Below are 16,057 nucleotides of genomic sequence, written 5' to 3' on the forward strand. Positions count from 1 at the left end.
CAGCAACAGCAAGAAGTCTTCAATTGTACAGTAATGTGCATTAGCAAGAAATTTTCAATTGCACAGTATTGTTCAATAGCAGGAAAGGAAATCTTCAATTGACAGTATTGCACAATAGCAAGAAATATCTAATTGCACAATATTGTGCAACAGCAATCAATTTTCAATCAATTGGAGGTATCTTTCTTTGTCCAGAATAGATATTTGTGTAATAGCAAGATATTTTTAATATTCTTTGAAAATTTGAGTTATCTTTCTTTGTCCAGAATAGTAGTTGAATCAACTTAAATCATTGTTTTATACAATATACAATGTATTTTCACTTTTACTACCAACCAATCTTTACCATTCAGTGATAACAAGCACTTTTTTTTACATTTTAATATTTAATATTTTATGATGTATTTAAATGAGCAGTTATTGTTGCAAACTCCATTAGAAATTTGAATTGAGATCAGTTTTGGAATAAGGGAAAGGGGGATGTGAAAACAAAATTTGGGGGGGGGGTCAATTTTTCTCATTTCAGATTTCATAAATAAAAAGAAAATTTCTTCAAACATTTATTTGAGAGGATTAATATTCAACAGCTTTGTGAATTGCTCAAAGGCAAAACAAAAATTTTAAATTCATTAGACCACATTCATTCTGTGTCAGAAACCTATGCTGTGTCAACTATTTATTCACAATCCAAATTTAGAGCTGAATCCAGCTTGAATGTTGTGTCCATACTTTCCCCAACTGTTCAGGGTTCAACCTCTGTGGTCGTATAATGCTGCGCCCTGCGGAGCATCTGGTTTTTAACCTACTGCTCTATCACCACTTCAGGTGGTGGTTCTCTTATAGAATTACAGTTTAAATAGAATTTTTAAACCTTGAATCCAGTCTTAAAACTGTCAAAGAGATAGGAAAGAATCTTGTTAATGTACATTTTAATGATCCAAACAAAATAAGAAACATATCAGTTGCATGTATATTCTAAAGGTCAGATGAAAAAGCAGTCATATCATTTTTATATTCTAAATGTCAAAGCAAAATAAGAATCACATCATTTATAGATTCATTAGGTCAGTAGAAAACTAGAACTAGGTCAGATATACATGCTAAAGGTCAAGACGAAACCAGAATTATGTTAATTGTATATTCTTAACCCCTACTATGTGGAATTATTATAGAAAATATCAAAGACATGCAAATTACATGAGCTGTACCCTGCTGCTGATGCATATTCATTCCTGTGTCAGACATCGTTAAGGCCGTACAGTGACCTATAGTTGTTAATTTTTGTGTCATTTGGTCTTTTGGAGAGTTGTCTCATTGGCAATTATAAAACATTAATCTTCTTTTTTAATATCGAAGGGAAGCCCACCTCTCCCAAAAAATTCCAGTTTTATACAATTTCAATTTTTACAAAAAAGTTCATTGAGGTCAAAATGAACGTTAAATCTGAGAAAATAACAATATGGTTGAGAACTGAGATAACATGCATAAATTAATGTCATAAAGTTAACCTCAAAAACAGCCATTGGAGCCAAATAATGGTATTTTGGTAAATATATAGATTGTAAAGGTCAAAATGAATTGAGAATCATATTGTAATTTGAAGGTCAAAAGTCATATCAGAGTCATTTCAATTTTACATAAAATTGTATAGGCCAATAATAGAATCATAATAATTATAGATTCTAAAGGTTAAAATGAAAATGAGAATCATATTCTTGTTTTATCCTCAAGTTCAAATAAATTTGAGAAGCATATTCTATTTTGCCCTCCAAGTCAAATGGAAATGAGAAGTTTATTCTTGTTTTATTCTCAAGGTCATATGGAAATGAGAATCATATTCTTGTTTCATTCTCATGGTCAAATGGAAATGAGAATCATATTCTTGTTTTATTCTCAAGGTTAAATGGAAATGAGAATCATATTCTTGTTTTATTCTCAAGGTCAAATGGAAATGAGAATCATATTCTTCTTTTATTCTCAAGGTCAAATGGAAATGAGAATCATTCTTGTTTTATTCTCAAGGTCAAATGGAAATGAGAAGTAAATTCTTGTTTGATTCTAAAGGTCAAATGGAATTGAGAATTATATTCTTGTTTTATTCTCAAGGTCAAATGGAAATGAGAAGTTTATTCTTGTTTTATTCTCAAGGTCAAATGGAAATGAGAATCATATTCTTCTTTTATTCTCAAGGTCAAATGGAAATGAGAATCATTCTTGTTTTATTCTCAAGGTCAAATGGAAATGAGAAGTATATTCTTGTTTGATTCTAAAGGTCAATGGAATTGAGAATTATATTCTTGTTTTATTCTCAAGGTCAAATGGAAATGAGAAGCATATTCTTGTTTTATCCTCAATGTCAAATGGAAATGAGAAACATATTCTTGTTTTATTTTCAGGATCAAAAGGACAAAATCATCATATTTCTTTTTTATTCTAATACAAGTTTGATTACTTGTGTGTTGTTTACCAAAATTATGAACATTAATAAATTATCTCAGAAACCACTGACCCAGAAATCATCCTTGTATAACTTTACAAGACACAGTGCATGTATTTTAAATTCCTAATATGGGTTGATTTATCAACAGTATATACAAACTTTTTACACTGACCACATGGTTATAACCATAACGTCCATTATTTTCAATTATTCTGTCTGGCTAATAAATTGCCTAATTTATCTTCATTCATGAAGCACTCTTCATTCTGAGGTTTGATTGATAGAAAAAACAAAAGTAGTATGATTGACTCGGAATGAATTAGTTGATGCTTTCAGAGTTTCATGAACATGTTTTGAAAACACTATCAGGTTTTTACTTGTCTTAGGTGGATAATCACCAGTCAATGCCATTCATTTATAAATAAATACTAGAGTAACAAAATTGATGACCACTATATAGAAATAAGGAGATTTGGCAGTCATGTCAATGAGATATATATCTAATAAAAGACTAAAGGCCAAGGATGTAAATAACTAAGGTCATTGAAAAAGCTTCAATAATGAGCAAAACTCATATAGAAATAAGGAGATTTGGCAGTCATGCCAATGAGATATATATCTTATTATTGACCGTAGGCCAAGGATGTAAATAACTAAAGGTCACCGAACAGGCTTCAACAATGAGCAAAACTCGTACTAAAGGGTAAATTATATAAGGTCCCATAGTAACAAAATATTTAACTACAGGAACTATGAATACAATAAAGAAAACAAGCATGCACACTGATTTAAAAGAGGGACGAAAGATACCAAAGGGACAGTCAAACTCATAAATCCTAAAACAAACTGACAACGCCATGGCTAAAAATGAAAAAGACAAACAGACAAACAATAGTACATATGACACAACATAGAAAACTAAAGAATAAACAACATGAACCCCACCAAAAACTAGGGGTGTTCTCAGGTGCTCCGGAAGGGTAAGCATTTAAGCAGATAATTATAATTAAATAAATAGTTATTACCCTTATCTTCTTGATGACAGGCTTTGAACAGGAATAAAAGGGAAAAACCAGTTTTAAACATGCTAATGAATGCTGAAAATTCCCCTTTCCTTGGAATAGGGGTACAAGTTACAACAGTTATATATATATATAATACCCGGTAGACAAGTCAGAAAATCATAAAACTCACTGTTAGGAATATTTTGTGATGATTGACCAATTGATTTGTATTGGTTTTTTTTTTAATCAATCTTGATACAGAACTTGCAAGCTATTGTAAAAAAAAATCCAAATTGCAACTAATTTTATTAGTTAAAAAGTGCAGATTATTGGAAACAGATAAAATCATAAAGTACATGTGACCTATAAGTATCTTATATGTTGATAATTTAAAAATTTGGAAAGTTCAGATAGGCAAAACTTTATTGTATTGAACATAATAATTTTATTAAAAAATACTGATTAGACTGAATTGGACCATTAATCTATTGATTAATTTCTTGGAATTTTAAAAGGAAATAGAAAAGAATATAAAGCCTAATAAAAGAAGTTCACATAGAATAAGATAATCGACATAACAAAGAAGAAAAATGTTTTTTAAATAATAGTTGTTTTATTAGACATGTTAGGGTAGTAACAGGAAATGAATTGAGGCATAGAAGGAATAAAGGATAAATTGTTTCAGTGAACACCATTAGCAATAACTATATTTGGTTGCTTCCCACAATGCACTGCATTAAAGACAATAAAGAGATTATATGAGTGCATGCCCTTAATTAGTAGTGTGAGTGTACTTTACTGATTTAGATATTCTGCAGGCAAATTATTTTAAAAGTTGATTGAATCTTTTGATCTGCCATTCATCTTTGATTCTTTTCAAGTGCAGATTCTTGTTAAATATTCTTTAAATGAAATTCTCTTTACACAATTTTGCAAATGGTGCTCATTTTCTACTTTATATAAAGGTGAAGTTGATTTGCATGTGCAATTGATTTGAAATGTACAAAAGTTGTTAATAATGATAATTTCATTTCTGTCTAATGTAGGTGAATATATTTGAAAACCTTCACAGAAATGAGCTGAAAACTGTATATTAAGCATGTTACATTTTCTCTATGGGAAAAATACATTTAGTTATGGATTCAAAATTTTCAAGTATTTTTCTCATGTACATCAAGTTACAGAAAATGAAACAAAGCCAAGGAGTTGCAATGCTGGCAGCAATGAAAACATTATTATAAAACTGCAAATAAGCTTAATATCCACCCACTTTCACCTAGACTGACAAGAATTTGTTCATGATGAGACCTTATCAGTCAGTCAGTCAGTCATTGTCACCTGAACTTGACCTCATTTTATGCTTCAGCGGAGATAACAACCAAACAACACAACATAATCAATGTTTAGATAACCAATTCATAGTATGTCACATCCCAATGCATACAAAAAACAAAGACAATTTTTTAAAAAGTACAAATTTAACAAAGTTTAATTGGGGAAAATCAAAGGTGGTATTACACTTTACATAAATTAATTTAATGTATTTTCTTTAAATTTGTCTTTGTGAGAAGTAATATTGTAATATTTTATGCCCCATCCATACTATGATAGAAGAGATGCATTAGATTAATGATGTAGAAGTAAATTCATTTGGTCTGTCCCATATCACTGTTTAAAGTTTTGTTTTAAGGTAGTTTACCATGAAATTCTATTCATGTCAACTCTCAGGTAATGTAGACATGTAGGCAATTATTACATACTTAACTATATATATGTTCTGGACCATATGAGTATCTGGACCATACGTGTATGGTCATGACCATATGCGTATACTCATATGGTCCGACCATATGAGTATATACTTGTTTGGTTATAAACGGGCCGGACCATATGAGTATTTGGACCATACAGGTATTTTTTTCAATAATATGCATTAGAAAACTTTATAAAAAAACAATGATTACTACATGCAATTGTATTATTGACAATTCAGATAACATTAAATATTGATGCTAAAGTTAGTTTCCATGGCTAAGTTGTATTCTTGCATGTATGCATAGGGTGACATTAACTTCCACACGGTACATGTACCATAGCTTTTCTTGGGGCCTGGGTCATTCTGATGTGTCTACTGTGATTTTAAAAACCTCTAGATCTCCAATATCGTAACATGACTGAAGTACATCATATCACCAGACAACTTAAAAAAATAAACTAGTGTTCTTGCCGTTGACATCATTCATTTTATTTTAAACAAAACACGTATAAGTATAAAAATTCTGAATATTGCACTTCTAATGCTTATTATATTAAGTTTCAAAAGTGAGCAAATTATTAGACTCTTTATCCTGTCAACTTTTACGTCAGGATATAGTAAAACAGTTGACTTCTTGTGTAACAGTTCATTAAAAAAATTTTGGAAGTTATCTTCCCAGGTAGACATTTTGCCATTCACTCGTGATATTAAACATAATTTATTATCGGTAATGACGAAAAATGTGTTTACTATAGTTTTGACTAGTGATGAAATTTACTGTGTGAAACTGCTTATTTGATTTTGTTAATCTTGTTATTATTAATTTTTAATAGATCTATGATAAAATGACTTTTGGTAGTGTCTTTTTAATGACGTGACATCTAGAAGGGTTATATGAAGAGTTAAGCATATAAATGTAACTGTTAATTACTCCGACCATACTCGTACGGTCCGACCATACGCGTTTGGTCGGACCATATGAGTATATACCCATATGGTCATGACCATACGCGTATGGTCCAAATACTCATATGGTCCGGAACATATATCTTATACTATGCATTTAACATTCTTTTGGGGTTGGGAGGTGATTTCGGCTTCAAAACCCTTTTCCTAACTATAATTATAGGAAATATGATAAATTAATCCTTTTATGACATTTAACCTTTTAACCTCTGGATTTTTTTGTGTCTTACAGGATTCTGATTCTAGACTAGAGAAGTTAGAAGAACAGCTTCACCAACTTATACAGTTACAAACAGCTAAGGTCTGTACTAGTTTATAAGTATTAGATATATAGTATTCTTTCATGTCTAGTATTCTAGTATATGAAAGCTTCAAGTGTACAAATGCAATATGTGAGTTTTAAAAAAAGTTTAACTTATTACTCAAAAACAGATTTTGGTAGACATCATGGTTTGTTGATGTATCATGGACAATTAATACATATTATTGGTAAGACTTGATGTGAATTACAAAAAGTATATACCGGAACTTTTTCAGTGTAAGTTTTTCATTGAATATTTTCATGTATGAAGTCACTATGAACCACAGATTAGGGCAACTTCATGCTTAGTGAACAGCCTTACAGTTGTAAAGTGTGGGCACTTTTTGGATCTTTAATATAGCTGGCATTGCTTCCTGTTTGCCATTACATTTATTTTTTCAATGAAGTTAAAAAGCATTCATCACATATTTTACAAAACTGCTAAACAAAATGACTTGATATTTGGTAAGCAGCTAAAAAATAATGAGTTTTAATAATAAAGTGTGATAGCATTTCATATCTGTGTGTCACTAACTTTCTCTTAAATTTGATACTGAATAACAAGTGTCTGTATGTATAGCTCGACAACCCATAAAAAAATAAGAAGATGTGGTATGATTGCAAATGAAATCCTTATTCACCAAAGTCCAAATGAAGAGGATGTAAGCAATTGTAAGAAACCACAGGCTCTGTTGCAATCAGGTTCGTCCATGGGTTGCTACCGCTATGTTGAATAGTGGAGAACAAAACTGCATAAAATTTTGAAAAAAAAATAATTTTGTATGTTTATTTTCAGGTTCATAACAAGTCTGTAGTCAGCAGCTCTGATTACAATGATCTTTCAGACACAAGACAAACGAATGTATCTAGACAGTCCAATGTCTCTAGGCTTGAGGCTGAAAGAGGTAAGATGCCTTTCATGGTGGCTCATTTGTAGCTGAGAGAGAAAAGACTCCTGTTGTTACTCTAGTTCATTTATATTATTGCTAGATAACCATGTTTGTTAAGAATTTTGTAGAAACAGTTTATTTTAAGTTCACCACCTTTACCTTTATATAAGCTGTATAGTCAGATACCTTTTTAAAATTCTTTATCTTAAAAAAAAAAGGACGAATATAAAAAAAAAATATAAGATATGTATAGATTACAACATGCCCTTTTCCATATTGGCCCTGGTATTATCCCGGGACTCCCATATCGGCCTCGAGGGGTGATACCCGGGTCAATATGGAAAAGACATGTTATAATTTTTTTATCACATATTTCAGTTCAAATCTTAAACATTTTTATCACAAACGTGTTGTTAAGAACGCGATGACGTCACATCATTTGGAATCAGGGCACAATATCAATAAACTTTTTTGCCCCGGGCAATTTTGAGATTATTGCATATGCAAAACCTAAGGTATTCATGACAAATATGTGATAAAAAATATTCTGCAGAATAAATGTTGTTTTCAATATACTTTAAACCAGCTTATTTTCCTGATTAATTTTTCTCTCACTTTAATCCCTTTTAAGCAGACTTTAAGATTAGTTTCTTCAGTTTTAAATTTCTTAATGTATTTATAGAAGAGAATAGCCTAGTTAAAATATTTCCATGGATTTAGTTTTTGCATGTTTTTTCTACTCTTTTCTACTTGTGGGTGCATATAAAAGTAGAGGTGAAATAAATGTTAAAGCATTTAAAAGAAACAAGAATGGCATTTGGAATTGCATTAACTCCAATAACAGTTTATTTGTATTCTGATTTGAAAAGAAAAGAGTATATAAAAGAAGATTATTTTTCTCCTATGTCTTGCATTTTAAAAAACTAAGTGATGAAGCATGCCTTTTGATCATTATCATTGTAGACATACAAACAGATGACAGTGATACAGGGTCAAGGTCAAACAGCAAGGAAAGGAAAGGTCGTAAAAGTCGAAAGTCAAAGATACCTAGTTACAGAAAAAGTACTGCTGCATCAAGAGGACATAAAGATATATATAAGAAAGATTCAGGGTATGTAGTAAAATAATATACAGTGTATATCGTAAACAAAAGATTTTATATTAATTATGAAAATATAAAGCCTGTAAAAAATGTTCTTTGAAGAAGAAGACTGGTGAATCACACATACATGGTGGGAGTCAATACACTTGGCCCTTTATTAATGTTTAAAAGTGGGAAAGGCAGTGTTAGAAACTAATTAGGGGGAGATAATTCTAATGTTATTTCCAATTACTTAGTTATTGTTCTATCATAAAATTATATAATGAGAACAAATTTCCTCAAAAGGGAAGAATGCAAATATTAATGAATTACGGTGATATGGGAGTCTAAAATAAAAATGATAGACTTTGTTCATACTTTACCAAAACGTAGTATCTATTGATATATGTTCAAAAATATTATAAAAATGATAGGTCACCACGCATTTTCTCAAGCTACAGATAATACATAAAAAAAACATATTTGTGATGAGAAATTCAACCTTATGATAAAATGATAGAATTGTAAAATATCTTAGGAAAAGATAGCTTTCAGACAATGCTTTGAAAATATCAAAAGAAAAGAAAGGGTCACTTTGCGTTTTTTTCCGGCTAAAATACAAAATAAGACAATTTCATGTATATTCCTTCAGAAATGCACTGTTTTACAGTTACCTCCCCTTAAAATGCAAATTTGAAAATATTTAAAAACAACAAAAAGATAATCTACTTGTAAAAATATTAATATATATAAGTTGTATGCTTGTTGTATAAATTGATTCTTTTAAAAGAAAATTCACATTAAATGTCTGCATTCCTGAATCAAATTTTGCTAATTTAATAGAAAATCTGGACCTTAGGTTCTCTGTTTTTACAATCCAAGATGGCGAAAGACACCCATACCACCTTAAATGGTTGAAGTAATGACATTAATTGGTCAGATTTTACAGATGCATTATCACTGATGAATTAGAATTGACTGATGTACCATACAATGTCCTTTTTTGTTTTCTCCAGTCGCATAACTATGTTAAGATTGAGGAAGAAATTAGTATAACAAAAAAGTACATGAGTACTTTAAACACAAGTCCTTGGTCTAATTTGCTGGATGTTAAATATTTGAATAACTGTGATGGACAGAGATTCTTAATAACAGACAAAGATGATTTGATGTTCAGTATATAAAGTAGAACAGTCTTCCATTATATATCAATTGTCTCATATTTTGACATATTGAATTATATATTCTGATTTAGACAGCCTTCAACTTGTCACAAACTATAAGGCAGGAATCTTAATTTCTTAGCAATATACTCAGCAAAAAATGTGAAATAAATCATAAATCTTCTGCAGAATTACAATCTGCGCGGTTAGCCATTAGTCTGATGCCCCAGACTAGTAAAACTTTATTTGGACCAGCAATTATTTGCAAAACTTTGTTTAGGCACACAAGAAGAATGGCGGAATATTGGTCTTCGGACTAGTAGTTAGAAAAGGTTTTGGTTCAGACTGGAATCAACCCACTTGTCAGCTCAAAGTGATCTAGTAGTACATGTATATACAGTTTTTGCAAGTTTCTATATAAATGCTAGTTGATTCTATTGTCTCAGGTTGGTATAGTACACCATTGACATACATGTTAGTTACAAGCTACTGAACACAATTGTGATAGTCATTACCAACAGGAACTATTGACAAATGATTGAAATCTTTGTTACAATGAAGCATTGTATCTATTGGTTTGTATTTTGGGTCTCAAGAAAATTGCAGTGACTGTACGCCCCTGTATGTCATGGTCAAGTGACTTTCAATTAATTTCCAATTTTAAATGTTAATTTTCTGCCGAAGATAGATGAAAAAAAACTTACAATAGACAATAATATTTTCTATACAGTTACATTACTACCTGTTCATCTCTGTCTTCCATTTCAAGGTCCAGCCTACTAGTTCATGGTCCAAGGGCTTTGAATGAATAAGCAATGTTGCTATCCATTGGATTGTCATTGTCTTAATTCTACATCTACATAATCTACATAATACTTCGTAGCTTCAATATGTTCAAGATTACAAGAAGGCAGTTTTAATTTTATGCTGACAGGCAAGACATATATCTGTGTCAACAGTTTATGAATTTATAAATCCTTTAAAACTATAAAAACCTTGAACAGAATGTAACTTGAAAACAAGCAATGGGAAGTTTGCTTTTCAGTTAAGTTTTTGAAATTAACACTATTAAAATATAGAATAAAAATGTATCAGTTTTGTTAATTACTAAGATAATCATATTAGGTCTTGTTATTTTAATAGATAGAGTTTTTCAAACCGTTTTATTATATAAAAGCAAACCAGATGAAGCCTGAATGCTCTTAAGTTCTTCTAATTAGATTTTTTGTGAATTGATGATGATTTTTATCTCTGATTCCATGTCTTAAAGATTAAATATAATTAGTTGTTGAGTGTTGGTATGATTAAAGATTGATTGAGAATAATGGGACGTGTGAAATTCCTAATTAAAGCACGTTTTTACAAACATAGGCAATTTAAAAGTGGATTTGATTTGATTGAAGGTTAAAAAAATTATGGTTCAATAAATCTTTAAATGTCAGAGAGTCTGCTTCCTATAATTGTGTGATGAGTTCTAAGGAATACCTCAGTTTTGAACTTTGAAATCATCACACATATATCAATTAGTCTGTGGTACCAGACTCATTTTATACCTCTTGTAACTTGTTGTAGACTTAGGATATTTGGTAGGGTAAGGTATTACCATGAGAAATTTAATTTATTTAGGAAGGGATACAAAGATACATATGGGTTGACCTTGAACCCTCAACTCATACCTTCATATCCAGACTGAAACATGTTTATGCCCCCCACAGTCACTGGAGTTGGCAAGATGGAATTAAGGTGTGGTCACTTGTACCTTGTATGAATTTCTTATGTTCTCCATTCAGTTATTATACTTGCCCTAAGTTGGATTTAAAGGGAGATAAATGTCTCATTCACTTTCAATTTTTTTTGTTAAAAAACACATTTTTTTTCATTTAACCTCATATTACTATTATGATTATTACATTTATAATTCCATTTCATTCAACATTTTTTTATTTATTAATAAGATTTTTGGTAATTGAATTTATCCCGACTTGTTAATCATTAAGCCAAGGTAAACCGATGAGTTGAAAGCTGAAGAGTGAAGAAAATCATTCATTAAGTGATAACTACGCATTCCTAGCGCTAATACAACAAGTTCTTAAATCTTTAAGCGCAAATAGATAGTATGTCTTATTGCTATTTAAGGCAAATTTTCCAAGACTGACTACTATTTTACGTTTGTATCACTGCCATTAATGGTCATGCGAGATGATGATGAGAGATGACACGTTTCATGCTCTAATATCCCATGAGTTAATCATTCAATGAAAAGTCTTAGTACAGTTGTAAAATAAAAATAAAAATAAAAAGTCTTAGTACAATTGTAAAATAAAAACCAGCCATACCTTGTTATAAGATGTAAATGGCTAATCTTTTCACTGTTTATATAGATAAAAAAGACTTGCACAAAATTAGCTTTGCTGTATTGTATTGTAATTTGAATTTGAATATCCATTATGAACAAACCCTATTTCCAAGTTTATTCAATTACAAAAAATTGTGAGCTCAATTTTTCTTTCTTTTCGTACATTTGTGAACTAAAATATGAATAAAAAGAGATATTGGGCATGTAGTAATTTAAAAAGTTTAGAAAAGTTTTGACAATATTTAACAGAGATTGATCAATACACTTTTGTAACTTAGACTTGGCTGTGAAATTGACCTGTATCTCGCTGCATTGACGACCCATTGGTGGCATGCAGATGTTCTCTTCTTTGGTCAGGTTGTTGTCGCTTTGACATATTCCCCATTTCCATTCTTAATTTTAATTCAACATCTTTGTTTTTTCTACAATTTGAATTCAGGATTGCTTCATTGAAATTTTATTTTATAATTGCTTTATTGAAACCAATTTTAGCTTTTTATTGCTTAGATTTGTCTGAATACCCTGACCTGAATTATTTATATCCTTCAGATGAAATTCATCATTCTCAACATCTCAAGGATTAACACGACTATCTCAAGGTCAATGACCAGATTTTAATGGTGTCTTAAAATGTTTGTTTAAAGAAATAAATATCTGTTTTGCAAATCGTTTAAATTTCTTTACTCATCAAGTTGAATGACTTCATTTTAATCGTTTTTTAATATCTTCTTGAGAATACAAAATAGTCATTTTCAGAACAATAAACCTTCTAGACTTTATGTAATGATGTACCTGAAGTTTTTTGTCAAGAATCTTTTTAGCAATTAAATTTAAAAGATGTATTTTAGTGTTTGGTAATGGTTAATATGAGTAGAGGTAGACTGAAAAGTGGGTGGTCAAACTTCTGGAAGTTCAAAAATGAGGGATGTTTATTTACCAATTAGAATAATGTTAAAAACCTTGTGAAAATCAGATCTTATTAGCAGATATATAGTTTGCTACTTTGATTTATCTATATACAGCTATGAAACTTTTACAGTCCAATAGTTAGTAGGTTGTCTCTATAATTTTTTTCAAGTTTACAATATCTGTCATATAAAGCTTGACATAAGGATGGTGATCAGGCAGTGTGGGCTTCAGCATAAACTAACTACTTTTAAAAGCTTTATATTTATGGTTCAGTGATTACTTAAGGTGGTACCAAACACCTAGAATAATTCTGCATTATCTTTATTCTTGGCTGACAGTGTCATACCATTTTCACTGTTTTACAATAATTCATCATTGTTTGTATTCTTGTCTGACAGTGTCATACAATTTTTGACTGTTTTACACTGATTCATCATTATCTGTATTCTTGTATGACAGTGTCATATCATTTTGACTGTTTTACAATGATTCAGCATAATTGTATTCTTGTCAGACAGTGTCATACCATTTTGACTGTTTTACAATGATTCAGCATTGTTTGTATTCTTGTCTGACAGTGTCATACCATTTTGACTGTTTTACACTGATTCAGCATAATTGTATTCTTGTCAGACAGTGTCATACCATTTTTACTGTTTTACAATGATTTAGCATTATCTGTATTCTTGTCTGCATTTGTCATACCATTTTGACTGTTTTACAATAATTCATCATTATCTGTATTCTTGTCTGACAGTGTCATACCATTTTGACTGTTTTACAATAATTCATCATTGTTTGTATTCTTGTCTGACAGTGTCATACCATTTTGACTGTTTTACAATGATTCATCATTGTGTGTATTCATGTCTGACAGTGTCATACTATTTTGACTGTTTTACACTGATTCATCATTATCTGTATTCTTGTATGACAGTGTCATATCATTTTGACTGTTTTACAATGATTCAGCATAATTGTATTCTTGTCAGACAGTGTCATACCATTTTGACTGTTTTACAATGATTCAGCATTACCTGTATTCTTGTCAGACAGTGTCATACCATTTTGACTGTTTTACAATGATTCATCATTGTGTTTATTCTTGTCTGACAGTGTCATACCATTTTGACTGTTTTACACTGATTCATCATTATCTATATTCTTGTATGACAGTGTCATATCATTTTGACTGTTTTACAATGATTCAGCATAATTGTATTCTTGTCAGACAGTGTCATACCATTTTGACTGTTTTACAATGATTCAGCATTATCTGTATTCTTGTCAGACAGTGTCATACCATTTGACTGTTTTACAATGATTCAGCATAATTGTATTCTTGTCAGACAGTGTCATACCATTTTGACTGTTTTACAATGATTCAGCATAATTGTATTCTTGTCAGACAGTGTCATACCATTTTGACTGTTTTACAATGATTCAGCATTATCTGTATTCTTGTCAGACAGTGTCATACCATTTTGACTGTTTTGCAATGATTCAGCATAATTGTATTCTTGACAGACAGTGTCATACCATTTTGACTGTTTTACAATGATTCAGCATTACCTGTATTCTTGTCTGACAGTGTCATACCATTTTGACTGTTTTACAATGATTCAGCATTTTATCTGTATTCTTGTCAGACAGTGTCACACCATTTTGACTGTTTTATAATGATTCAGCATTATCTGTATTCTTGTCTGACAGTGTCATACCATTTTGACTGTTTTACAATGATTCAGCTTTGTTGACATTCTTGTCAAAAAGTTGCAGGCAGAGTTCTTTTATTGCTATTTGACTGTTTTACAATTATTCAGCTTTGTTGACATTCTTGTCAGACAGTGTCTGGCAGATTTTTATTATTGCTATTTGACTGATTAACATTGATTCAGCTTTGTTGACATTCTTGTATGACAGTGTCAGGCAGAGTTCTATTATTGCTATTTGACTGTTTTTCATTGATTCAGCTTTGTTGACATTCTTGTATGACAGTGTCTGGCAGATTTTTATTATTGCTATTTGACTGTTTTTCATTGATTCAGCTTTGTTGACCTTCTTGTATGACAGTGTTATACTATTTTTACTGTTTTGTACTGATTTAACAAACGCATATTCTTGTAGGACATTTTTAACTATTTGATTGTTTTACCCTAATTTGCAGTGTTGGTATTCCTGTCTGACAATCTCCTACTACTTTGACTGTTTTACATTGATTTAGCACTAAATATAAATAAATGTTTTATTTCTCTCTCTTTTTTAACTTTTAGAACATGAAAACTGTTCAGCTAATGTATAATTGAATAATGGCCTGATTAAATGCTTGTTGAGACGAAGAAAAACACCATCCTTTGATAATGAATAATATAATTACGTGTGAAATAGAATTGATATTTGTAGAATTAATTTGTCTAAGTCTTGTAAGACAGCTGTGATCATGGTATTAGAGTTGTGACAGGAATTTAATGGAGTGAGGGAAGACATATGTTCTATTGGCTTCTGATTCTAAAAAATTCTCTTACTGTATATGTAAAAATATTGTGGTTACTACTATAATGTGAAATATTGGAATGTCAACACATGAAAGAAATTTGTTAAGCAAATTAAATGTTTTTATTGAAATACAACTCTTTCAAAAGCTTAATATGTTTTTCTAGGGAATAACAAATCTTGAAATTCTTGAAATTTGTTATCAGGCTTTGAGTTAGCATGCTTTAACTTACCGAGTTCTTAAAGATGGGTCTAGCAACAGTATATAAGCAGTAGCCCACAGTTTTACTTTGCCTTGGTTCATAAAATGAAAGTGTTGTATTCCAACATAAAATTGGTTTCAGCTGTTTTAGTGCATTATAAACATTAACACAGTGTGACCTGTGTATAGAAGTCATCATCATGAGCACTAAAAACTGACCTCATAAGAGAAAGACCTTGACCTTGAGCATAATGCAAAGTTATTTCTGCAGTGGGACAAGAGTATGATCTGACAAGATTTTTCTCTAAATAGAGATGGTCTTTATAGCAGGTTTGACTATATGGCCAGAGTTTCAAGTAAAACCTTTCCAAAATCTATAGCTAAAATCTTTTATTCATACTGAAAAACATGTATATAGCAAGTAGTCTAACAACCAATTATGTTGGATTTTATTTTCTTAGGTCTTTAAATGATTTTGAATGTTTACAGTGTTGTT

The 16,057-nt window shown here is 30.6% G+C and overlaps 1 protein-coding gene across 1 annotated transcript in view; it reads left to right on the forward strand.

Moving 5' to 3' along the window:
- LOC134721855 (leucine-rich repeat and coiled-coil domain-containing protein 1-like) overlaps window positions 1–16,057 on the forward strand; it is a 98,400-nt gene that overhangs the window by 12,416 nt on the left and 69,927 nt on the right. Inside the window, exons 7-9 of the mRNA XM_063585111.1 lie at window positions 6,399–6,467; window positions 7,264–7,372; window positions 8,321–8,468. Coding sequence (XP_063441181.1) covers window positions 6,399–6,467; window positions 7,264–7,372; window positions 8,321–8,468 — 326 coding nt within the window. The remainder of the gene's footprint in view (window positions 1–6,398; window positions 6,468–7,263; window positions 7,373–8,320; window positions 8,469–16,057) is intronic.

Source organism: Mytilus trossulus, chromosome 6 (genome assembly GCF_036588685.1).
Source record: "Mytilus trossulus isolate FHL-02 chromosome 6, PNRI_Mtr1.1.1.hap1, whole genome shotgun sequence".
Classification (NCBI taxonomy): Eukaryota; Metazoa; Mollusca; class Bivalvia; order Mytilida; family Mytilidae; genus Mytilus; species Mytilus trossulus.